At 40.2% G+C, this 26,652-nt stretch overlaps 1 protein-coding gene across 3 annotated transcripts in view; it reads right to left on the reverse strand.

Annotated features, from left to right (window-relative positions):
• The window catches only part of atf7ip (activating transcription factor 7 interacting protein), a 36,014-nt gene extending 10,602 nt beyond the window's left edge, over positions 1 to 25,412 (reverse strand). For 2 of the 3 annotated variants that reach the window (XM_088075503.1, XM_042485019.2), the window contains exons 1-3: positions 24,815 to 25,412; positions 1,530 to 1,581; positions 67 to 579 (exon numbers count right to left, since the gene is read on the reverse strand). In XM_088075503.1, the coding sequence (XP_087931629.1) occupies positions 67 to 573 (507 nt within the window). In that variant the 5' untranslated portion in view covers positions 574 to 579; positions 1,530 to 1,581; positions 24,815 to 25,412. Of the gene's footprint in view, positions 1 to 66; positions 580 to 1,529; positions 1,582 to 5,771; positions 5,876 to 24,814 lie in introns of those variants that run through there. The other variant, XM_088075502.1, reaches the window with a different exon arrangement.
• Positions 25,413 to 26,652: the final 1,240 nt, after the last annotated feature.

Consider the following 26,652-nt stretch of genomic DNA (forward strand, 5'->3'; position numbering starts at 1 on the left):
GTGAACAAATCCTGGATGTAGCTGTATGCAACAAACAATTATCTAAAAAAATTTCTGTGCATTTACCTCTTTCTTTTCCGCCCCTGGGGTCACTTCAGAGTCTTTTTCGTGTTTTTCCTTGGATTCTGTTGAAGCTGGTGTAACAGACTCCTTCGATGAGGACAAAGTTTTCTGCTCCTCCACTTCCTCCTCATCCTCCATCTTTTTCAGTTCAAAGTTCAGAGAGTGGAATGGTGATGCGGGAGAAGTCGGAGTTTCTTCCTTAGCTTTTGGACTTTGTGAGGAGCCCGGGGAAGGGGACAGATTTAGTGACAGGTAAGGAGCAGGAGAAGCAGGGGATGTCGCTTGTGGGGAGTTTGAGTCCGAGATGTTGTTTTGCTCTCTGTCCCCCGCTTTTTGCCCGTCCTCTTTGTGTGTGCCGTTCATTAGAGGTGACGGAGATGAGTCGGACAAACTTGGAGCCGCTGTCAACAGAGTGTTGTGAAGAGTCTCCAGTTGCTGTCGATCACTTATCTTCATGGTCTTCCTAGCTCGGAAAATCTTCTTCTTTTCCTCTGTCACAACAACTTCCATTGCTGTCTGTGGAGTGAAAAGGAGAGATTAGATGCTATCAAATGTTAAAAATGTGGAAGAACATCTGCAAACCTGTAGTGATAGTTGCAAGAGTAAGCAGCACAGTCTCTTCCGCTTATGAACCTGTCCTGGACGTTACGCACTGCATAGTAAAGAAATGGCTGCAAAGTTTCAGAGCAAACACTAGAGGTCACTGTAGAGCCCTATGGCTTTCCTGTTTGCTCTTTTCTAGAGGGTTCTTCTTTCACTGAGATCTGCATACCAAACTGCTCGGTTCCCCAACATCCTGTTTTTTTCTACTAAAATTTGACTCAGTATCCAAGCCAAATCAGAGAGATCCTTACTGCCTGATTGCACATTGCTCTATCTCTCCTGCAGTGACAACAGTGAAGGTGCAGCTCAGTAAGCCAGGAAGGCTTTTTCATGTCAGTCAGAAAAGCTCTAACTACTATGACCATTGCCCCTTAACTTAATTTTTCTGAGTAACCCATGGATTTCATGTTTACCTAAGTCCCGATCCAGAGAACAGAAATGACATTGAAGTTAACAGCAGCAACCCAACCTTCCTCCCATCCCCCCGCATTCCTATTGGTTCAGCTCTCAGCGAATGAGAGCGGTCAGATCGAGGCTGTGTTGGCAGCAGTAAAGAGGTTATGCAAAACCTGAAGGATTTTCCGTACATAGTTCTGATTGTTGCACACATTGTGGTTTTGAGGCTAGTTATTCTATTTAACATGTATTCATTTCATGTATCATAATTTTATATGAATACATAAATAGGATGATTTCATGTTCTTTTTAGGGAGTCAGACAAAATTAGAAATGCATTAAATCTGTGTGCTGCAGGAGATTGTGCTTAGCTGCAGTAAAATTCTCATTTTACATTCAGTAGCAAAGGAGAAATGCGTCATGATATGAAATTAAACCAATAATTAAATCATCTGTGAATAACTCACCTTCAGCCTGAAAGGTTCCTGGTCATGGATTGCCACTGAATCCTTCGACAACCTTGGAAAAAAACACAGATAGATTCCTTTTTAGTAAATATGTATTATTGCTTGAATTTCACAGGACAACATCAACTAAGCATGAAATCCACAGACCATAAAAATAAAAGTGTATCCCTAAATTTAGCTCCTCTGAGTTAAGCAGTCTATCTCCATCCCTTGAGCCGTAACTGAGCCATTGGCTTCAAAGGGAGATAATTATTTGTTGGGTCACTCCGAATTTCATCAAATTTTAAGTATAATTATATTGATGACAATGAAGTATATCCACATTTATTAAGAACTGATAGAGCACACATCTAGACACAAAAGGCTCGTACTTCATCAGGCAATGATATGATCCTGAGTGCCATATGTCATACGTTCTTTTATCATTTTTTTCCCGTTTTTTTCTGCTTTCATGTAATGTTTCTGCAATTTTTTTTAAACTGACATGATACCCTGATAAACTTGACGCCCATTCTTATACAGCATTACTACTTGGACCAAGCTTATTTTCAAGTTAAAACTGATGTACAAGAAAATGTGTCAGCTGATTCATTTGCTACTTGCAGGCAAGACAGCAAGCAAAGGGATCCGAATTAGAGACGTGACATGCTAAACAATCACACAAAAAGGCGAAGAGGAAAAAGATTCAAAACAAGGAAAAAGTTTGTCAGAACCATGGAAAGGGAGAGGCAGGAAAGAGGCTTTCATACATTATCCCAACCCATGTACAAGTGAATGTGAGCTCAAGAGTGTGCAGCTACAGGGGTTCATTTTCCTGTTAAAATGTTGACTGCATTTCTGAGATCAGTCTGTCTGGTAACATATTTTTATTGTTAAAGCAAAATCAGTCAAATTCAGATGGCAAAGATTCTGTATGTAGCTAAAATTGTTGCTTTCAGCGCAGGAACAGAACACACAGCCAGTTATCATTCAAGTAACCTTTAAGATCCTATCTGGTGAGAGCAAGCCGCTCCAGTTTTACGCTGTAAAGCTGGTTAGCTTTACTGTGACTGCAGTGCTGACCTGCAGACTGCAGCTGACAGAGCCACCTGAAAAGACCTCGATCTCCAACAATGTTTAATTTAGCCATGTGTATTTTGCAGCTTGGCAGGTTGTCACGTGTACGTGGAAAAATGCAACTTGACTAAGAGACTGATCTGGGCCGAGTGTATACTTTACACTGTAAAGCTGAGCAGCACTCTGAGAGGCTGGCGCATACGCACAACACTGAAAGTCAGTCCTATTCTGCTTTCATATCTGCAATCAAAACTTCCTGCAATGATACAGTTCTGATTTTAAAAATAAGTGAGAATATATTTTTGCCATACTTTCTTGCTATTTAACCTAGGAGAAGCATCACGCAAAAAAGTCAGCATCAACAAATAATAAATAAATAAATAAAGAGCGGTGTAAGCTCACGATCACTGGTACACTTCACATTCCAATGTTATTGCACACTGCGCAGAGCACAATATCCCCCCTCCCCCATCAGACGGCCTCATTTACTGCGCCTGGATTCAGTGCAGAACTAAAATGGCCGTCAGCTCTGCTGTTTGCTGCCAGACTGAGCTCTCAATAGCTAGCTGAACTGGATTCTCTATCAGACATCAGAGTGCAGCACCACCCTGCTAAATAACTATTTTTTGTTCAGCCTGATGTTTCAGCAAGCTTTCAGAGTAAAAAAAAAAAAGATTTCTTATTAAATTTAACAAAAATATGACTCAAGCCAAAATTAAAAATTTCAAAATGTTAATTTTACATTCATCCAATCTATCTAACTTTCATAATACATGCTACAGCTAATCCTCAGCCATTTTTCTGCACCGGTTCACTGTTTAAATAGATAGACAGTTATGGTTTAGGTAGCTTTTTGTATGGTTTACACATAATATGTACATTAACTATAAAACCACTGTGCTTAGTAAGAGAATTAATGTTTTTTTTCCCCCAGTTTCTAGAAAGCTCATAACCCATATTTGAAAACAGGGCTATCTTGAGCTAGGTCAGTGAGTGCACTGCTGAACGTGACTCGGAGAAATACAGGAAACAATCATAACACGTGTCAGATGAGTATGCACAAGCAGGGTGTGGCATTTGCTGCGTACCACTAGCTACTTGTGCTTTACCTCATGAGATAGGTTGACAAACTCATAGGCGCATCAGTTTCCTAAATGTATTCCAAAGCTTACACTAAGTGATGTCCCTGAGGTGAAGGTGCATGGCTCTGAATTTACACTATCATGCCGTTTCAGGCGAGTCACGATTGTTTTCTGCGATACTATCCCCTGACATTTGACTCAAAACATTTACAAGGCTTCCATTATTCCTCTGCCTTTCTGTTCAAAACAATCATGCATCTCATGTCACATTAAGATCCCATAGGATTGCATGTAACTGGAGTCAACAATCCAATATGCTCCGATTTCACTGCAAAAAAGAGAGGGCTTACATAACATCCAGCACATTTAAATAATTCATTTTAGATTCTTTAAATTATTTCTTGACTAGATTGTGTTTATTGTTATGGATTTGGTAACTAGGCTACCATACATAAGAGGGATCTTTTTCACGTATGCCCTTGTGTGACGCTGGAGGCATCAACAGCAGAAGAAAAGCAGAGATGTCCACCGTCTCTCTCTTGCTTTTGACAACTGCTTTTCTCCTAGTTGCAACATCGATGTCTGTTGTTGTTTCAGAACATTGCCTCTGCAAGCCACTGTTTCAACACCAGGTGACTAGCCATTGAGTTGCTGGTCAAATGTCATAAAGTTGCAGTGCCTCTGTCAAACTAGACACGCAAGTCTCTCCAACTTCAAATAATTAGAGAATAGGGTGACTGTGGAGTTAGTCCTGCTGCTGGAGGACCCAGCAAGAACCCTTGGCATTCCCACATCACAATAACATTGAAACAGTATCACACTACTGGTTCAAATTTGGGAAAATGCAACCATATTTCTGCAGTATGATATCTTGCTCATCATCAGTCAAAGCTGCTTGGAAGAAAATGGTAAAGTTAATCATACACCAAAAATACAAGTCACTTCTTGTTGGGATACAGTGAATGGACAAGCATGTGCAGCTTGCCAAAGCATGTTGGCCCCCAAAGAAAAACATCCAGACTGTGACACACAGCTTCAATAAATGAAGTATAATTTATCCAAAATACCAGTTATTAATGGGTGACAAACTAGACAGGTACTGGTACAAATGAAAGCACTTTTTTAATGGATCAGTGACTGATGTGCAGATGTCAATCCATTTCAAAACCTTTGTTTGTTGAATCTTGCTGTGCTCTGGCTACACCAGCTTTCAGAAACGCATCATTAAACTCCATTAAAACACTGGAACTGGAACACTGACTGTGTGCGTCAGCAACCGGAGCAAGTAGAGGCAAAAAAAAAAATAAAAATCAAGCACCATTTTGCAGGTGCACCATGGCTCTAACATGTTTGAAAACTGTATTTGCTTTGACTATTTGTCTGTGTCAGCAACAATGAGAGGATTCCTAAATCCTGTTCAAGGCATTTTGTCACAAAAGCGCACTCCAACGATATACACAACACCATATGACCCACCTGGGCCCTAATTAAATGAGTTGTGCTAACAGCTGAACTTCTATCTGAATGAATGTGATGCTATGGGTTTTATGTGCATCCAGACACTGTTGCATAAAGGAAAAACAAAAATAAAAAAATGAATGGCTGCCTTAGTGATTGTTAGCCTTTACACCTGTATGATATTTACAAAATTCACAAAATAAACATCTACAAATGCGACAGCTCTATAAAAACATACACATACATTAACTTGCAAGGGTGGAAACAGAAGATTCACGATTCAAGTAAACTTTCAGCACTGAGCCAAAAGATGTGAGAGCAACAAACAATGTTTACAAAGAATGCGTACACCTGAAGTTGTGCACAGGGTTGCAGGCATGTATTTACTGACGTCAGCTGCATAAGTGAAACTTTGCTGCCAACACCCTGACATATGAAGCATGCCTGAAATGAACCCTTCATGTAAAAAAAAAACCCACAACAAACATAAACAAACAAACCAACCTTCTTGAACTAGCATAGCACAATCTACAAGCATCAAAAGCTAACCTTGAGAAGAGTGTGAAGCTGCAATGACAAAAACTGAGTTAGACCTCAATGACAGAGGGAAATGTTAAACATGCTTTAAAAACAAAGAAATGTGAACCTTTAGCAGGAGGTGTGGGATTGCGGCCTTCCATGTATTTGGTGGTTGTGGGAGCAGGCTGAGAGGCCAGCAGGAGAACATAAAAGGAAGGAGGAGGGGCTCACTTAGGACTAGTCCATCTTGTTTCCTGCAGGGGTATGTTCTAAAAAGGGTGTGTGGCCTACATGCCCCTATAATGGATATTAATTAAACCCTTTAAAAAGAATAGTCAGCTCAAAACTCCAGGCACAGCACTCTGCCATAAAATACACCCCAAAATAAAAAGCATTTTTTTTCTTACTGGTGACACCTAAAAAGTGCATGATATATTTAGAGATAACACAAATACATACCAATCAAATCTTGTGCCTACAACATTATAAAGTACAGCGTGGTGATTATTAATACCAACTCTAGCTAGCAGCGCACAGACAGAGGGGAAGTACACTGCACAGACTGTTGCTTAGCAACGCCCATCCCCCAACTCTAGCACAAACTAGTCCACAGTATGGAAATCTACAGCCAGCACGGACTGAACCATTATGACAAAGGGCAGGGGGGGGAAACTCCCCTAAATAAAATAACACCATAGGGAAAAAAAAAGGTTAATGATAAAAAAGGGGTAAAGGACAACACACAGAAATACTACTGGAGTGCAGTTCTTGACCTTTATTGTTTTTTCAGGGTTCTCCAACATCTGGGTTAAAAGTTAAAGCTGTGTTTCAATCCATCATTCCTATGTAAATGTCTTTTCCTGGTGCTAAAATTGTTTATTTTCACAATAGTCACACAAAGATAAAATAGTAAAACCCTGAAAAAGCTGTAAATAAGCTCCCTCAGTGAAATGTGTATTGACTCCACTCGTCTGTCTGCTGACAGATTTTGTCTGAAATGCGACATGGTCACTCGTGGTACTATGTGCAATAAACTGAGCACTCGCTGAGCAGAGTGTCATGTTAGCCTCAACCTAAAACTATCCCTCTAAAGACTGACCACTGCGGACCACAGAGCTTACCCAGGATGCAATATAATCTCACATATCAGCACTCTTATAGATCACGCTAAGGGCTAACAGGATTCTGCTGTTAGTTAAACAGCTGAAAAGAAAATATCTAATGAGGGGGTTTAATAATATCAATAACAGCTCAGTCTGACAAGCCTGGTTATCAGGCCTTAGAATTTCATCACAGAATTCATCTGACAGTTAGCAACACTATCTAACTATAACTAGTTAAACTCCATATAAGTAAAATGAGGACTGACGGCACTTTTTTTTTTAGTGGTGAGGAAAGCCACTGTATCTCAGATATTTCCAACAAGAACTGCAGAAAATGAGTGACTTTGATGGTTTTACAGTTTTGCTTTTATGTTATATTTCTTAAAACAGCACAAACCCACATCCTCCTTTATCCTCCAAAACCATCCCACTACACTTTCCCACTTCTTCCATGAATGCTTCTCTCTATCTCCACTGTTACCCTTACAAAAAAACAACACAGGCTTGGGAGAATGTCTATTTTAACTTTCTGAATGCAAAAAGTAGCCTCAATGGGGAATGAAAATTAATTTGATTGGACAAAACAAAGATTTTGCAATATCCTTTCAAGCAGCTCCCGCTCCCAATCCTGCAGAGCCAGTTTTAATGGGAATAAACTGGATGAAAAGAGAACAAAAAAAAAAAAACCTTCTATGTTAAAAAAAAAAAAAATCTGATGGAAAACATATTTGTAAAATTTTGGAAAGATACCCTTTGAAGATGAGGACTTGAGAGACTGGTGCCATCCATTAGAAACGAGACTGATAATTAGTTGATGTCATCAGTGGACCACATGACTAAAAAGCCAAAAAAAAAGTTCAAACGGTCAAACCAAACAGGATATTTCTTTTAAGCAGCTTTTCCCTCTTAAAGGCCCATCTTTGGTAACAGTGACCAACCAAATAGCAGAAAACCTCCTCTTAAATATGCCATCAAACAATAACCAGTCAAACATATACAAAACAAATGAGGCCACTTTTAACATGACAAAGCAGCACAACGTGCACTTTAGTCAAGGCCTAGCTAGCGGCGCAGAGCCAGCGCTAAATTGCACACCCACAGCACAGTCAACGTAGAGGCAGCTGCACCCACCCTCCCCCATCTCTGTCTGTCTCTCAGCCATACACACACACACACACACACACACACACACACACACACACACACACACACACACACTCTCTCTGTCTTTCTCTCTCTCAGCTCTCCAAGTCAACATGGACTGAACCATTCTGATAGGGGGAAAGTGAGCAAGTGGGGGTGGTGCGTTAAAAACAAAAGAGATAAAAGGAAGTATGCAAGTAACAGAACAGTCAAAGTGCAGTTACAGGTTTCCTAAATGAAGGCAAGGAAGGTTTTTTTCTTGTGTTTTCACGCATATAGTGAAATACTATTGCTAGTTTTATTTCGCTGAGATTTATTTGAATGGTTCCTTAAAACAAGTTGATATAACACAAAATAAGCACTTTTCTCAGAAACATGAACGCTATCTCTTACAGTAAACTAAAGTCACCGCATCAGAGATTGAAAGATCATCTCAGTAAAATCTCTACCAAGTATTTCTTTTTTTTTTTTTTTTGGTAAGCATTCTTCATTTACAGGCAAGAAACATCGCTTTTTAGCTACAGAGTGTCATGCTAGCTGCGCACAGCAAGAAACTGAAGCACAGCATGACACATAAGCAGCCTCTATCCGCCCAGCCTCTCCCACAGCAGGGAGGGCTGCTGTCACAGGCCGAACCATTCGAGCACGGGGGTGCTTCCTCACTAAAGAGGAACAAAGAACATCCACACAAAAACTGGAAAAAAAAATAGCCTATTTTGTGCATTGTTACTTCTCTTTTTGTTTACACTAATGGATTTTTCACAAAAACATTTATCTAAAGTCATTTCCTGATTTGACAAATTGAGACTCAAAACAGAGAAAGGTTATGTTAATGAAGTTGTATTTTGGAGATGTAACTGTAAAATGACAATAAACTTTCATCTGCAACCTTCACCTGTGTTTGTCAAAAGCCCTGTTGTGAGAGTAAATAAAACCTTGCCGTGCGTTGCCCAGCCCCCCTTTCTGCTACTGCAGAAACACAAAATGGCCACCAGTGCTGCTGCGAGCAGCATGCTGAGCACAGGCTGGAGCAGCTCATATGACAAACCCCGCCTCCTAAAAAAAAAAAAAAAAGTACTGTATCTGCAGAAATCTCCATACTCATACATTGATCTTGAGGGAAAACTGAGCAGAAAGTTACCTCTAAAACAGCCAATGTGATTTCATGATTTCAAATCATGCTATCTCTACATGTGCCTGTGGCCACCTCGACACCCTGGTGTAGAGTTTCACTGTTGCTGCAAAGAGCCCACGTCTTGTGCTCACTGTTCAGCAAAAACCCTAAGCTATATGATTAAAGAGTCAACAAAAACCAATTACTTCCATTTTCTCACCTCACATGAGTTCAGAGCCATACTGCTATATGTTTCATGAATCTAAGTCGAGATGGCTGGATGGTGAAACAATGCTTTTTCTCCATGCGGCTGTAGTTAGTGCTTCAGCCACTATGCCAGTAAACCTGACACTTAGCTGTCCTCAACTGTCAGTCACACAGGATGCTGTCGGTCTGAAATTAAAAAAAAAAAATGCTAACAGCAATCTAGTATTAGACATTTTCTATGGAGGCTATATACTGAGTGAGGGGGAAAAAAAATATGTCGCCAGTGAGAGCAGAGCCAGCATTCCAACATTACTGCGCACAGTGCGCAGTCTTCCCCTCCCCCATGCTCTCCGCCTGCATCTGGATCCACTGAAACTCAAAATGGCCACCTGGTCTGCTGTGCGCAGCCACACAGAGCCCTTAGAGCCTGCTATATCTAGCACACCATCTTATCATGTTGCGGCAGCAGCATGTCATAGTATTTCCTATGTGCCTAATTCTCACCAAAACATTTAAATCCTGTTGCTAGACCTAAAATATTTAGCTAAATAAAATTTCGCACTATTCTAAAGCAGGTAGCCTACTTATGAGGCTGTTACACCTACCTGAGCTTCATCCTTTTTGAACTGTTTGCAAAGATCAACTTGTGCATCATCACATTTATTTGCTTTATAAACTTATAAAAAAAAAACTGCTTGCATTTTCAATTTGGAACATTGAATCTGAATAATAATTGTTATACTGACATATTTGATTTGAGCATCGGCTGTTCATGCTGCTTCTCGAGACATGCTCAAAAACATGATTACGGTCACACTAGTCTCCGTTGATATTCCCTCGCTACATTATTTAACCAGACACCTCTTGGCTACAAGCAGTGATTGTGTAATCAGGAGTCTGGGTAATGTAGTTTCAGTCCAAACACACGTATGTCAGGTGGAAACTCTAAACTGCACGGAGGTGTGAAAGTGAGTGTGCATGTGTTTCTCTGTATAGATGCTGGCTTTATGATGGACTGACAAACCCTGCCTCTCACCCGGTGTATGCAGGGAGAGGCTCCAGTCTCCAGGGTAAGCGGGGCTGGGGTAAGAGGCACAGAGTGCTTTAAAGGACGCACTGAAATGGGAAATCCCACAAGTAGCACAAATGAAGAATTTAAAACTGTAAAAGGAATAAATAGATACAGTTTTGTTGTTGTAACTTAATGATATTACAGTATTTCAAGGCGGTACATAAAAAAGGTACTTTGCAGGAGAGGAAAATTCATTAAGTAGACGTAATCTCTCATGACTTTTAAGAAGAGATTAATTTACAGGATTTTAACTTTGATAATACATTCAAGACATGCTAACAATTGTCGATAGCGCAGGCTGTCCGAGACCTCCTTTACAACCTTTGGATTGACCGCAAAAAGTAGGCCACAGCTGTTACCCACAACCCACATTTAAAATTCATTGCGAGTCCATCGGCCAAACCACTATCAGAGGTGGTCAGGGACATACTGTGACCACAGTGAAAGTGTAAATGCAATTGCGTTTTTAACCCATGCATATGTGAGCAGAGATAGGCAATCGTGTGCAATTGTTCCAAACCAGCCATGTAGCAGCCATTAGCAAGTTAGAAAGCTAAGCGTTTGACAAGAAAAACAAACAAACAAGATAGCAACGGATAACTAAGACACAGACAGATGGAGTCAAGACGAGAACGAGTGTCTGCTTTAAATTTGGTCTGACAGAAGTAAAACCAGAATTTGGCATTTATATCATAACTGAGGCATTTATGAAGCAGCTAAGCAAATAGTGGAAAATGACTGCAACCAATCCTGGCACCAGGCTTTGAATCCAATTTTACAGAGGCCAAAAGTGTAAATTCAAGTCCGTCATTTGATGACATGGGGCCCAAAACACTTTTTCTTATTAACTTGCATTGGGAAAGAGACGTAAATCAGTTGATACATTTTTCTGGGCACCAAAACCCCCGTGAAATCACATGTTTAAATATCAGGATTTGATTAGTTAGGTCTGATAACATTTGGAAAGTCTACAAGAGCCACAATATTAAATCATTTTATCCCCACTCAAATTAACTGAGCGCTAAACTGGAACACTTGAGTGCATAGGCTCTATGAGCACTATGGTACTTTCAGACCAGGGAAATAAAGCGTTTTTTTTGCTTCCAGCGTGACTGCGCAGCTTTTATAGGAATGAATGGGGTTATGCCAAGCCCCTGGAAGTATTTTACATAGAGGCCAAAAGTGGAATTACACCACCCGGGTTTGGTCATTTGATGCCTACGGGCCCAGAAAGACTTTTTATAATTGACTTACACTGGGAAAGAGACGTCTGTAAATCAGTGGATATTTTTTTGTGGGCATCAAAACCCCTGCGGCACTACTCATTTCACTATCCAGTTTGACAACATTTGGAAGTCTAACAGAGCTGCAAGGACCACGATTCAAGCTAGCGAAGCATTAAATCTTAAATCAGTCGTTCTGGCAGTGGAAGTCGTGCACTCGGGCACACTTGGCCCGTCTCAGCCGTCGTAAGTCTCTAGTGCACATGCCTCATGGGTCTGTAAATCCGGGTATTTTATACCCGGAAAAAGAGCTTTTTTGCTTCATGCACCAATGAGCAGCTCTCATAGGAATAAACGGGTCCCCGCCTCCATGGCTTTATCCAGATTTTCTTTAATACATCCATGGGTTATACCTCCAATGCTGTATCCAGGTTTTTTAATGTATTCATGATCTAAATCAGATCTATATGTGGACACTGGAGACACATATTATTACCCAGATTAAATGTAATCTGATTAAATAAAATCTAGATACAATCTGGATACGAGGCAGATTGTTAATGCAAGATGTAAGGTCTGCTGGTGTATTCACACTGTATGTGAAGCGAGCATTTCTTGCGGCGAGATTACATAGAGGTCAATGCAAATAATGCAAAAGACAAAAATTTACAGCGGGTGACATACACAAGCAAAGTTCATGCTATTCATGTATTTGCATTGGTTGAAAATTTTTAACTTACGCATATCACACTGGGCAATGTAAACATACATAGTTTGTTTGCTCCCGTAAGTTGAAATGTTTTTTTTAATAAAAAATAAATAAATTGAAATTCTTCAACTTGTGTGAAAAATGTGCATGATGCAGTGATGCAGATGCCGTCAGCGCTGAGATTCTCCCAATGTCACAAGGAATTAGCAATGGAGGACAAACTTATTGTCGCCGTCTGTGGACACACAGAGCTCTACGATTCAACGCACAGAGAAAAAAAGCTAAAAAAGAAGATTTATTCCTGCTATGGGTTGTACTTTAGTACAAACCAAGCTAGCCATTAGCTGCAATCCCCATTTAATTCAAACACACCGGCAGCTGTTTTAGCACGAATGACTTGAGGCAAAAATGCGTTGGGTGTGAACACAGCATTAGCCAGTCATTAATAATTAACACACACGTGCATAAAGGAAACTGCCTTGCAAAATAATTACTAATCATACATTTGAAGTGTTATCGCTTTCATTTCATTTGCTCACATTGCACTTCAAATTAATCTCACTCATGGCATGCAGAAAACTTATGATTTATGACCTATGACTCATTATTAATAACATAATTCCAATATCACCAACTGCTTCCCTATATGATCACACAGTTTTCTTTTTGCTGCTTTACAACAATCAGGGAATCAGATGGTAGTGTTATTCTTTTTCTTTATATATATTATTTTTCTTGGCAAATCGAGGACATAAACCACACTTAACTCAAAACTTTGAGTTATACTAAGCAGCAGCTGATTATTGATCTTTCCTGTGACATTGCTTCATGAATGTCTACTTGTTTCCCACTTTCCATCCAAGCTGGATTTTTCCCCCCTTAAATGTTAAAGTCAACAATGTGTTTTTGCAGCTACATTAGTTAGTCTGCTGCCTTCACTGTTGGATTGTGTGAAATCAAATGGTACTGTATGCATAGAAACAACAAATAGACAGGATGTAAGGGTGAATAATTCAAACATGCCAAAAATACCACTGTCAAAGAAAAATTATATCAAAACATGAATGACCTGTTCAGCAATAGTGTGAAGGCACTGCTTCTTAGGCTACCATTGCCCAAACATTGTACGCGTGATTTCTTTTGGGTTTTTTTTTCTTTTCTTTTGATTAAGTGGAGACTAGCAAGAGCTGGAAAGAAGGAAAAGAGGGAAGAAAAATAGGGAGGGGGTGGAGGCGGGCAAAACCAAGAGTTTCCATGAGAATCAAGCAAGCACATGGTGATTATTCTTTAGCCATGCGCCACTGAGGGAAGCTCCTATCATGGCTTAAAAAAAAGCCAATGAAGGTTGATTGCCATACCAAAGAATAAAAAACACACACCAGGCATAAATTTAAGTAAGCTAGGTAACCTTGGTAATAATAATACCCTTGGTTAACTGCAAAACTGAAATAGCTGCATGCAGTTACTCCCTCCTTTCTCTGGTAAAACTCTGATAACCTAAATATGTCATTTGGAGTGACTAGTGTTAAAACCAGATCGCATAAGCTATAGCTAGCACCACACAGTCAGAGCTGAAGTCCTCAGCCTTGCACAGAGCGCCAACTCCCCTCCCCCATACCAGCAGTCTGCTCCAGTCTGGAGTTTTACAGCCGAGCATGGACTAAACCATTGCAGCAGAAGGGTGTTTTCACTAACAAGGGAGGGAGCTAGAGAGGTGAAGGATAAATTCAATTCCCTCTCTATGTTTTTATGTCTGTATTTGAAGTTAGAAACTGAATTAGCCTATGTTGAACATGAAAACACTCTTGATGGATTCTAGTTCTCCTTAATTTGTAGAAAAAACTGTCCCTGACAGAGCAACTCATTCTCCTTGAGCTATTCGATCAAATTTTATTTCTGTCTCTGCAGCAACAACACCTCCTCTTTATGTCTAAACCTGGCACATTTCTCAGAAGTCGAGGCAAAATTTATATTGTTTTCGTGGAAGGATAAATCCAACGCTTTAAACATCTGTTTCCCTATCTGCCCGAAACACTCATTTGAGAATGAGTAAAAAGTAGCTATGAGAAAAATACAGACTGTTTTCTGTGAAAAACTGACATAACAAACAGCTATTTCCTCATCTTAATGATTTGACTTCGTCGACAAGCTAGCTACCCGACACCTTCCCCACCCCCACTCCTTTCCCTTTGATAGATTGCTTGCAGTGAATGCTACAGCACAAAATGGCTGCTGCACACAGCTAGAGCAGGAGAGCCCCTCTAATCATGAACACAGCTGACTGACTGCACTCTGTTTCTCTCTTCAGTTAGAAATACTGCTGCTTTTCTCGCAGCTGGTTTGTCCGCTTTAGGTTTTTGATTTCTTTTGATCTGCAAGGGGTTACATAATTTCTAATCTTGTATTCAGCCTGAAATAGTCATTTTTATCATGTTACTTTACATCTCTGTATTACATCACATTTTACATAATGACAACAATACTCATTATTATTACAAAAGATTAACACAATTTTGAATATTTCAAACAATTTCAGTGTGGCCTTTCAGTTACATTTGTGACATTTTTTTTAAACGCAGTTACTTTAATGGCTACATCACTGGTTAGCTAGGCTGCGCAAGAACAGTCGCTTTAGACACCACTAACAAAACTAATCCATAAGACTGAATTTAGTATGACTGAGTTTCTTGTGGTTTTAAATGTATCACTAGGTAAGTTTCTCGCAAAAGAAAGTTTTGTCGGCCATCAATTTTAATTTTAATTTTAAAAATTTGGATTATTGCAGAAAAAAAGCTGAAAACAAATGTTTGACGCTCACATGTTTCGTTCATCTGGATTATCTTCACCTTTTTTAGGATTGTTGAAGCCTAAATGCAATTGCCAAAAGTAAATTGTTAATGTTAGGCTCTAAATTAATTACATTACTGTTGCATAACTTCAGCATCGCCACCACAACAAGGTTGTAAACAACTCATTTGGCCGATACCGATATTGACAGATCAATGTTTTCTCCCACCTAATTTTAGTGATCATCAAGTCTCTTCAGTAGTGGAAATAATATCATATTATGCATACTCTTATCGTAGCGGCCCCCCAGCAGATATCTGTATTATAATGCATCCCTAATAAAATTGTGAAATATCATCTGAAACTCCCTTTTACCAAATTTTTTTGACGTTGGAACCAGCTGGTGATGTGTTGGGCTCTGTTCAAGGTAAATGTAGCATAACGAGTAAGCTAATTTTGCTAGCGAATGTCACTTGTCCTGCATAGCCCCAGGAAGCTTTTCTTAGTTTTCGTAGTGGCAAAACAGTTGAATAACACTGTCATGAGATGCCCTGTGTCCCAATAAGGACTTTTTGCAAATGACTTCGCCAACATGGCGACGGAGAAGTATGTAAAAAAGTTGAAAAATTTTAGTGAGCATGACAACCACCGCAAAATAACTCACTATCAGGATTTAAATCATTTGTTCCGATAGCATTTTTGAAGAGCTGCACATTTAAATTATTTTATCTCCAAGTTAGCGGAGCACTAAATGGTGGAAGTTAGCTGCACGGCTGTGCTCAGCTGTTGTAAGTCTCTAGTGTGCTTGCTCAAAGGGCCTTACAGTAAGAAAGGAGTGCTGATGATCTCCTGATCATCTGTGTAATGTTATATCAGTTAGTTGAACTATTTTGGTTTCATGCACCACTGAGCAACCCTCTTAGGAATGAACGGGGCCCGTAATCTTAATACATCCATGGTCTTGCATGTATAAATTAAAATCAAACACATTAGCAAGGTACTTTTTTCTTGTAGGTTAGTTTTATTATATGGCAACAAGGTTGTTTTTACCAATGTAAACCACAAGCGAAGCTTCTTCTACCACTACTGTTAGGGTCTAATCACAGCAAAATATGAAGCTAGAAAAGCGTTGCTAGCAAAACCATTGTTTCCCTATAGTGCGCATGCAACTGTCAGGTGCTCCTCTCTTGCTGTTGCATGATGTGTTTTTCTGGCGTTTATTTAGGCACGCGTAAAAGTTAAAATATTTTTTTATTTTTACACTCAAGGCGCAGAATCGCACTGCTCATTAGTGTCACTTTTGGCCACACGCACACAGTATGTGCATGCAGCCCCGCTCCAGGTGCTCCCAGCTGTTTTTCCAGATGCGTTTCCAAGGCTTTTTTTTAATAGCAGTTCCGCCCTGCACAATGCGTCTCAGTGTGATCACCCCTTTTCACCTAGCTATTTTTGTCATTGCACCCATGTGATGCTTAGGTTTTGTAGCACCAACTTAACCAAAAAAAAAAAAGCTTGCTTCATGAGAAAAGAATGCCTGTCGATACCTGTCTATCACCATCAACAACACTGTGGCTTTGCCAACGTGGACAGCAAACTAAGTGAGACCCTATCACAAATGACTGATTGCAGCAGAAGCCCCTTCGGTAGTTGCTCCTGTATCAGGATAACTCCTCTTGACTACTGATGCGGCCCAAATGCTCAAGCAGGTTCTTGTCAGACCGCAACTCCCTCCCTATGCTTCTGCTTCTGGCACCTGAGATACCACGTGGAGCTACTCCAGAATGCTGCCTCCCACCTGGACTTCACCCTCCCTAAAGTTTACCACACCACCCCACTTGTCTGTTTACAACACTGAATCCCTGTTCCAGCTAGCAACAAGGTTAACACTCTGGTGCTAGCCTACAGGGAAGTGAAGGGTAGTGCTCCTACCTACTTCCAAACGACTTTCAAATCCACCGGTCCAGCTTGAAAATTGCATTTGCCTCTGGGTAATTGGTCACACCATTACTCAGAGGACTGTGTGGTCTAGCTCTTCTTTCCATTCTATCCTATCAGTGAACACAGCAGTGCGCTCTTGTCCTCATTGGTCGTTGATTTACTTTACCACAAGGGTGCATCTTTATACTGGTCAAACAGAGGCAGAGAGAAAGACCACATAGCTGAAAGTGAACCAGTCTCCTAGTCTTTGTAGCCCCAAACTTATCTGACATCACATATCGGGTGCTGTGACTGCCCATTTCTGTCACTTTCTGAAACCAACAAACCATTATCCACACCCTGATTGGCTAAGAGTAGAGCACTGATAAAGTCATCAATGTCAACGACCTGACCCAACCTGCAAACAACAAACTCTACGTATTTTAGTAGCACAGGGGAGGAGAAGATGGACGGTGGACTGTTGCACTCAACATTTCAGTAAATTATTAAAACCTTACAAAACTGCTTGACCCACCCACCAGAGCCTATGATATTTGTATACAAATACATTAAAAAATGAAATAAATAATGGCAATGTGAGTGGATACTGATCAGTGACGGTAGCAAAGTTCATGATAGCAGCAGCGAACTTGGACCAACCATGCCCATCTGGCCGCCTAAAGTTCATCATGTAGATAATCAGAATTTTTACTTGTGTAGATGGACAGATGGGAAAGGGGTTTATAAATCCCAACGTTAAACTCAGTGGTGAATGACTGATAGTCATCAGGAATGGACAATGATGCCAACACTTGCCAAATAGACATAAGAACAAATTTATCCCAAGTTTAGTAGCGCTGACAGATAGACAACTGGAAACATCTGCATTTAGCTAGGCAGTAAGAGATGCCTAAGACTGTACTTTTAGAATCTTCAATAGCAGTTCTCAGCAAATGACACTTCATTCAAGACTTGCACCTGGCAAACAACCTGAACGAGTTTTTGCTTTGAAATACAATGGGACACATCTGACACCATCCCCCTACGACACCATCCACCAGCTGCAGAACACCTGCTGCCCCTCCCCCACCTAAGCATGGGCCTGGGCTCACAGCTACTACGCACCTCTGAGTCCCCCACCGCCACCACCCCCACAATGATGACCCTCTCCATCCTGGAGAGGAACATTAACATGCTGTTCACTGCACATAACTCTACCAAAGCAGATGGACCAGACACTGTTACTCCACCTATTTTGAAGCGCTGCGCTGATCAGCTGTCTCTGGTGTTCACAGACATCTTTACTAAACAACTGACACCCTGACCTCTGTGGTTATGAAGTCTTTTGAGTGTTTTGGCGTGTCCCAACGCAAAACCATTGCATATGAACTTCAGGACCCCCTACAGTCACCCACAGAGCCAACAAATCTGTAAACGACACAGTCAACATGGCCCTCCATGTCATCCCGCAGCACCTGAACTCCTTATGAATCTACCTCAGGACCAACTGTGTGTTTGTACTTCAGCTTCAGCTTTAAGACCATCATTCTTGCTCTGTCACCAATGGAGCTTTCCTAGCTGAATGCGCCTGAGTCCACCTGCAGCTTGATAACAGACTTCTTGTCTGACAGGAAGAGGAACATGAAACTGGGAAAGTCTCAGACTCCTAGACCATCACCAAGGGTTCCTCCCAAGGCTTGTCTTTCCCCTCTGCTCTTTCCCCTATACATCAACAGCTGCAAATCTAGTCACCAGACTGTAAGGCTCCTGAAGTTTGCAAATGACACTACCCTCTTTGTGCTTACCACTAGTGGGAACAAATCCCCCTACAGGTGAAAGATTGATTCTCTCATGACCTGGTGCATACAATTAAAACTCAATGCTCTTAAAATAGTGGATATGGTTGCGGGTTTCCGGAAAAACAAAACCCCACCCTGAAAACCTGAATATTAGCCCCTCACCAAGAAAAGCACAGCAGAGGATGTACTTTCTGTAGCAACTGAAGAAGTTCAACCTGCCAAAGACTATAAAAGTACACCTCTACGCTGACATCATCAGGTGCATCCTGAACTTCTCCATCATCATCTGATATGCTGCTGCCACTGACAAGGATAAGGCCAAAGCGTTTTCTTTCACTTTGCTGAGAGGGTGATTGGCTGCACTCTGCTGTCCCTCCAGGACTTGTACGCCTCCAGCACCCCAAGGCTAGCAGGATTGTGGCTGACCCATCCCACACCAGTCACAAACTTTAGCCCCTTTTCACATAGCGATTGTCCTAAAGGGCCGCTACAAATTCCCTTTGTGATACCTCCTTTGTATTTTTATACAGAACCAAAGACCGGCAGATTCATACCACTTCAGAGTGTGATTAAAGACAGCACTCCAGCATTGTGGAATAAAAAGAGGTGTGATGGGCGTGACACTTAACACAACCGTATCAGTCTCTAATGTGACATAAAACATATCCTTCAGCAGCACTTTCTAAACCATACCAATTGCATAACATATCAAGAACAATCTTTTACTATTTCTGTTGTATGGCTGTGGATCTCGTCATCTGCTCAGAGGGTAGGAAGCTCCTATATCTCATAGTTTTCCCAACTTGCGGATATTTACAGCTGCTGTTCTTTCTTTTTGAATTAGCCTCTTAATGCTAACAGCTACTTTTTGAATCTCCAACGGTGGGTCACACACATAACACATCGTCAAACATCATGTCTATCCAACCCATGATCCCGTTCTGCCGACTGTCCTGATTTATACAGACACAGTTGCTGAGCCGTTGGTTATATTGTACAGTTAGAGTTGAGTTTCTTTCACAAACAATCTTTAGCCAAGTACAGACACCAGCTACAGAAAGCACACAAGCTTGACACATTTTAACTTGCAAACGTGACGCTCAGCACCAGCTAAAAATTTGAGGCGGCTACCAGAATGTTTCATAAGACCTTTTAACACAGAAGATCAACACTACAGAGCAGCTACAAAGTCCCTTCTTTAAGCCTGTTTTGTGTTTTTTATGCACAGAACAAAGCAACTGTACCATATCCCAGCATCCCCGCAATCAAAAGACGGGTGTGATGACACAACAGCATCAGCAGCGCATTATAAACAAAAACAATGGTTCTGCTCGGAAGGTAATAAGCACCCGAACATCTTTTTCCCAATTTGCTGACATTCACAACCACTGTTCTTCTTTGAATTAGCTGGTAATTTCTAGCATCCTTTTAAAATTTCCTGCATTGTGATCTGAAACATAATACCTAATCAAAACGTCATAAACCTTACCACCCATGGTCACGTCTTTCCGGTTTTAAGTTTTACACAGAACTCATTTCAGCACTATTATTACCTTTGTTTGCGGCTCAGAGGGCGGGACCACTCTGCCCCTCCTTTCAGCAATTGGATGTTATATACAAAACGATTAGGTGGCATAACAACATGATATTCCCGCCCTGAACTGGCAGTATAAAAATGGCTCTTGACTGCACTTTGCTAGTGGATTCGGTGGATTTGTTAATGCTGGAATTGAGTGAATCTGTGTATTCTGCCAACCTTCTCTTTTTTTTATGTTCACACTTACTAATTTTCATTTGCATACTGACTTTTAATATCATTTATACTTAAGCAATATTTAGCACCTGGTACACTGCAATGAGTTGGATATAAATTATGTGAGGAAAGAAGTGTTCTTTTCAGGCTGCACCAGTGATAGATTTTAAATTTTATTTTAATGTTTAAGTTTTAATTATTCACCAAAGTGGGCATGAGGCCTTCTCGCCCCTTCTCTTCTTATAGTGATTCCAACAATACATTTTCTCATCGATTTTATCATTTATTGTATAAATGAATCTGCTCAATATTTGATAAATGACAGCACACATGCAAAGAATGACAAAATACTAACTAAATACTAATTAAATTCTTATTTGATAAAATGCTTTATGTAATGTGTTATAGTGGACATTCATTTAATCATATATGAAGCTATGAGAACAATCTTTTCAAAAACTTAAGCTCCTTTGTGTATTCTGGTTCATGACACAGATTGTGTTCTCTTTATGCACATGATTTATGATGACTGAGTGATCATTCATAGAGTGCTCCTGGTAAGGCCAACAAGAAGGTGTATGTAATTTCTGTGTCTGTGCATGTTTTACCTTGCGCTGCTGTAGCCTTGACGTTAATATAACAGCAATACAAATGTGTGTCAGTCATTTTATTAGATCAAACCTGGATGGATTGCCGCCATGACCTAGGCACTGATTCTGATGTGAGCGACAAGTTAAATTGTCATCTCATTTGGATAATAAAGTAGTTGTCTAAACAAGGGGCTAAATACTGATATATGGGGCAATACTGCGCAGAGCCGATTGCCTTAGAACTGACAATTCAGGCAGCGGGCTACCGAGACTAAAGCAGTCACACTGAAACATAATGCACAAAGCAATGGGAGTAGGAGATATAGGTGTATGTATGTGCAAGCTTGAACATGTGAGACATATTCCCCTTTCACTTAAACCTTAAACGCTAAAAGATCATCAATGTCTTTTAAAGTGGCAAAAGAGTAGAAGATTTTTAGTGGGGTTTATTGAAGCAAAAATCAAAGAAATAATGATGTCATTGAATTAAGTCAATGTGTTGCAAGCAAACACATATGCACCAGTATAGTCCATAAAAATCACAAACAAGGGTAACATTTGCAATAGGGTCCCCTTAAAATAGACGAATATGCCTGACTCAAGTTGTTATGACTTTTGTGTGAAGTGCAAATTACTAATTTGAAACATGCCAATCTTTCATATTCTAATTGAGATAACGATTGAATAACAAACATCGGGTATTTTGAAACTGAAGCAAGATCATATTTCCTATCACTCTCACTTACAGCCTGAAGCACAGAAACTGGCTGTAACTGGTTCTTGAGTATTAGGTATGATTTAAAAAACTTAAAAACAAGATGAAATTTTAGGTGTGGACATTTCATCATTGATTTTTTTTTCTAAAGGACAGGAACCTTTTATCACTCCCAAATTGTCTTTAAAATGGGATTGAAATGAAGCAGAAATGCTCAATTGTGATTTGATGAAAAATGCACAAACTGCAGCTTTTTAACAAATCAATTCTGCATTTAAATTTAGTTCACATCTATATATGTTCAAAAATATAAGGATTAGAGGTGGACCTTTTAATCAATATTTACACACACAGTGGAGAGCTGTATATGACATGGCTTGTTCACCGATTCATTTACGGTGGTGCATTCTGGTCCTCTTTTCTAGCAATATGAAATGGATGAACTGTCATCCCTGGTGTGGGATTATTTTTGAATAGTAAAAGTAATAGTTACAGAACATCTGGTAAGAAAAACATTTTCTGTCCAACATTTATGAATGATCTAATGTGATAGTGACTCAGCTGAAATGAACGATATTATACCCCCTTTTTAAATACTGCCTGATGTTAGCAAATTTTACATTACATGCATCTCATTTATGTGGTTGAACTCACTGACATATGTTACTGATAATACAGAGGCAGAAGACTCATATAGCTAGGGTTTCCGTACACCCATGATGGTTCATCAGCAACAGCTGCACAGCACTGATTTAGCCTACATTTGGCACCAAACCTGTGAAAAACAGGACTGAGAAAAGTGCCTCTGCTAGGCTCATAATCTCATCTGTTTCTCAACATTAGGGACATCTAGAGCTCTCATTTTTAAAATACAGCCAGGCAGAACCTCAGAATTGCCCTACATTCTCATTTAATATCAATTTGAATGTAGCTAGCCCTACAAATTGCTGTAGCAGTTGTGCGATCAATAGGAAAATCCCATTGTTTGTATTTGATATGAGGTAAACAAATTTAGTCTCAGTCTCCAGGAAAGCTTTTGAAAAATGTAGGAGGAGCCTTTCAAGGCTGCTTCCTCTTGAGCAGAAAAAAACACACTGTGTAATGAATTGCAAGTGCACCATCTGAGCACTGCCACTGGGTGAAGTGGGGGAGGTGAAACTAGAGACAGGGGTGTACTGTTTGCCCCAAAGGTAAAAGGAAACCTAAAAACAGTTAACTTTGAATGTAAAACATATTTTTAAATATCACAAATATGATAAAACACTCAATTCTGCAGATTTCCAAATTCCCAACTGTGGATGACTGATGGCTCTCAGGTTCATAGAGCAAACATTCATTTGTCACTTATCTGTACATCACTTCACCTAAATCAAAAAAGATGCAGATTTTTTTCTCTCTCTTTTTGAAGACCCACAGTACAGGGCAAAGACAAAAAACTGCCTTTCACGTGCATTGCCATTGATATTAAGCCACACCCACATCCTAGGACAGTGTGGTGCATGGAAAATTACTGGGCTGTACCACTTTAGACCAAGAGGGGGGGGGGTTTAACTGCACCCTGTAGGGAATGCAGCAGTTTCCTCTTCACTTTAGCCCATTTTTGTAGTCTGTGCTATTGCGGCCTAAATTTAGTGTTGATTTTCAAATTGAGGATATTTTATAATTTTCTGCATCATTTTTATAAGAGGTAACAACCTCTTAATTAAAACTGTGCCAAGGTCAATGGTTAAAGTGACAAAGGTAGAATATTATTTTTCTATTGCCCATAATACTGATTATCTCAGGGTAGACAACTTCTCATCAAAACCTCTCTTCCTTCTTTGCCATTCCTGCAAACTATCACCTCTGGAGTATACTGGATGTGTTTCTTGCTTGTTTTAGCACCAACACACTAAAGTCGCTTCCCTGACTTGGTGGGGTCAAAGACTTTGGTGCGTTACAAATGCGTCAAATAGAAGAATATAATTCCAGTTTCTAAATGGGGATGCCCTTTTATTACATTTAAAAGTGTTTTAATGACTTGTCTCAGACTATGGGCGACATAAGTGATGTGAGGGCAACTCATACTTGAATCAAGAGATGTGGAACACTTTTTTCTCTTTCTTCATGTGCTTGTGTGTGCATTTGTGTACACTAGTTCATCAACCAAGTTGCCACTGCTTAGCGGCAACAATAGCGTCAAGCTTAAAAAGCAGCTATGTGCAAAAGACAGTTCATTTTATTTAAATAAATAACAAAGAACATCACTTGTGTTATTAAAAAAAGTTGCCTTAATGTGATATTTAATTTACAATCAAATAGCATCAATAACCTTATAAAAGCAACTTACGCGACTGCAAAACTCGTGACACTGCTTTCAAGACAGAGAAAACTCCAGGGAGTCGTAACAAAAAAAAAACCTACCATAAAAATAAAAGTAAGATAAAAAGAAAATAAAAATTAACAAAAAAACCCAAAAACATTTCTGTTAAAATGTCATATATGTTTTATCTATGGAACTTGTATCTAGGTATTTATTCAAGTGCTAGCTTAAATTGCTATCTACGCTAACGCTACAATCCCAAGAAGGCTAACTGTGTACCAAAACAAATTAAGAAAAAAAAAACTAATTCATGATCAAATGTTTATAATCTTAAATCAGAAAAGTTCAAACAACAAGCATATTATCTCTTTGTGTTGAATATTAAAGGCAACTGATAGTTTCTTTTTTTTTTTTTGGCTAGCAAATTAACAAAAAAAACCCCAAAAAATTCTGTTAAAATGTCATATGTGTTTTATCTATAGAACTTATGTCTAGGTATTTATTCAAGTGCTAGCTTAAATTGCTATCTACGCTGACGTTACAATCCCAAAAAGGCTAACTGTGTACCAAAACAAATTTAAAAAAAAAAACTAATTCATGATCAAATGTTTATAATCTTAAGTCAAAAAAGTTCAAACAACAAGCATATTATCTCTCTATGTTAAAAATTAAAGGCAACTGAGAGTTTCTTTTTTTTTTTTTTGGCTAGCATGCTACTTGCAATACCACGACTCACCGACTTTTCGCGTCGCCTACCGACGTTCCCGCGATTTTCCGTCTCGTCTATAGCAGACCGCCTGCTCCTCCTCCTGCCACTGGCGAACTCTTCCGGACCCGGTTGGGTACAAGCCGTCGCGGTCAGGATGCGGTTATCAATCCACCGGTTTCTGCATTCACCGGGAAAACAAGTAAGCTGTGCCACAACAACCGTGTAGTTGTGCTTTAGCGGACTCAGCCGACTGATCCCCCCTCTCGCTCACAAATAGACTCCTCCTCTTTTCGAGCACAAAAAATCCTCCATTACAATACGTCACCGTCGGTGGCGGTTGGTCGACAGATTCGGTCGCGTTTGACCAACCGTCGCGCGCTGAACGTTTTCAGTTTTTTTTTCAGTCTCTCCACTGACGGCGTTGTTCAGGTCGGTGGTTGTTAAAGCCGGCAAGGTAGGTATGAACAGCAGCAGGACGTGATGGCTCAGTTTGTATGGAGGGTCTGGAGGGACAGACACAAGTGTGATTTGGAGCAGCAGCACCTCTGCTTGGAGTAACTGCAGTGTAGTTCAAACCGGAGCCGACGGCTGGAACAAGGGACCACAGGGAGCAGAGCATTAGCATGGAGAGGGAGGGGTTTGTGATTTGTCCCCCGACGGTGAGACAGCGCGAGGCTGAGGGGGAGGGGTTATGGAGGAGGAGGAGGAGTCAGCTAAACAACAAAAAAAATGTCTGAAGATTTGTTTTTCAGCTAAACTACAGTCAGTACTGTTATTGTGGTTTACACATCATATAGGAATGTGGGTGTGTTTCATTTATACTGAAGGCTGTATGCACAAGTAAAGCAGCATTTGAGTGACCTTGAGTAGTTTGTGTTTGGTGTTTATCAAAAAGTGTTAAAAATGGCACACGAGACGAGAAAATAGTCCTACCTTAAGTTGTAGAGAGAATACTAATCCAGCTGGACAGAAAAGAAAATGTCTTTTTTCTTTCTTTCTTTTTTTTTTAGCCTTTGCTACAAATAATTTACCATTTAAAATAAATGGATTCTCACAACATGACAAGAAGACAAGGACGAATCCTTTTATTCCCAGTTTCCAAAAGATCATTACATTAACATATGGTGTGTAGCTCTGTCTTCTGACATGACAGCACAGACAGCCATTTTGTTGACTCACTTGTGTGTATGAAACGTGTACTTCCCCAAAAGGCCAGCAGAGGGCGAGTAAAGGTGATCTTCTAATCATAAGCGTTAAGATGTTCCTGTCGTCATGGATACTCCCTTGCTCCTATTGTAGTCTGTCATAGCTAGTCTCCTCGCAGGTTGTATGTCCGTACCTGAAAATCCCTGTGATGTGGAGTAGGAGTTGGGACTCTCCCTTACCCTGTGCTGCTCTCACACACTCTTGCACACCAGACAAGGTCTGCACTGCTCGTCCAAATGACAGAAACCTCAAGGTTAGGCAAGTCTCTTTTGTCATCTACATGTGTGTGCACAAATCCAGCTAGGCTACACGGTAGCACATCGCCTCTTCATCGACACGGAAGATAAATGAATGGACGTTCTTCAGTATGACAGAGCTCTTGTGTCGAGAGAGCACTGTATGCAGTCAACAGGCTCCATCAGGCAGCACACTACGCAAGATTATCTCATGAAACTGTCTGTGGATCAATAACACATCTGGAACTGCTAATGTGTGATTAGAATCAGCAGTAAACGATAATAATCAAGTAAATACAGATGCTGCAATGGTGGAGGACGATTTCGCACACATATTATTACACAATAAAGGGAATAAATAGGCTACCCACAAAATTAGAGAGCGCAAATAAATATTGATTAATGTAATACTTACAAAATAGT

Source organism: Plectropomus leopardus, chromosome 3 (genome assembly GCF_026936395.1).
Source record: "Plectropomus leopardus strain MGB_pleo_1.0 chromosome 3, ASM2693639v1, whole genome shotgun sequence".
Classification (NCBI taxonomy): domain Eukaryota; kingdom Metazoa; phylum Chordata; class Actinopteri; order Perciformes; family Serranidae; genus Plectropomus; species Plectropomus leopardus.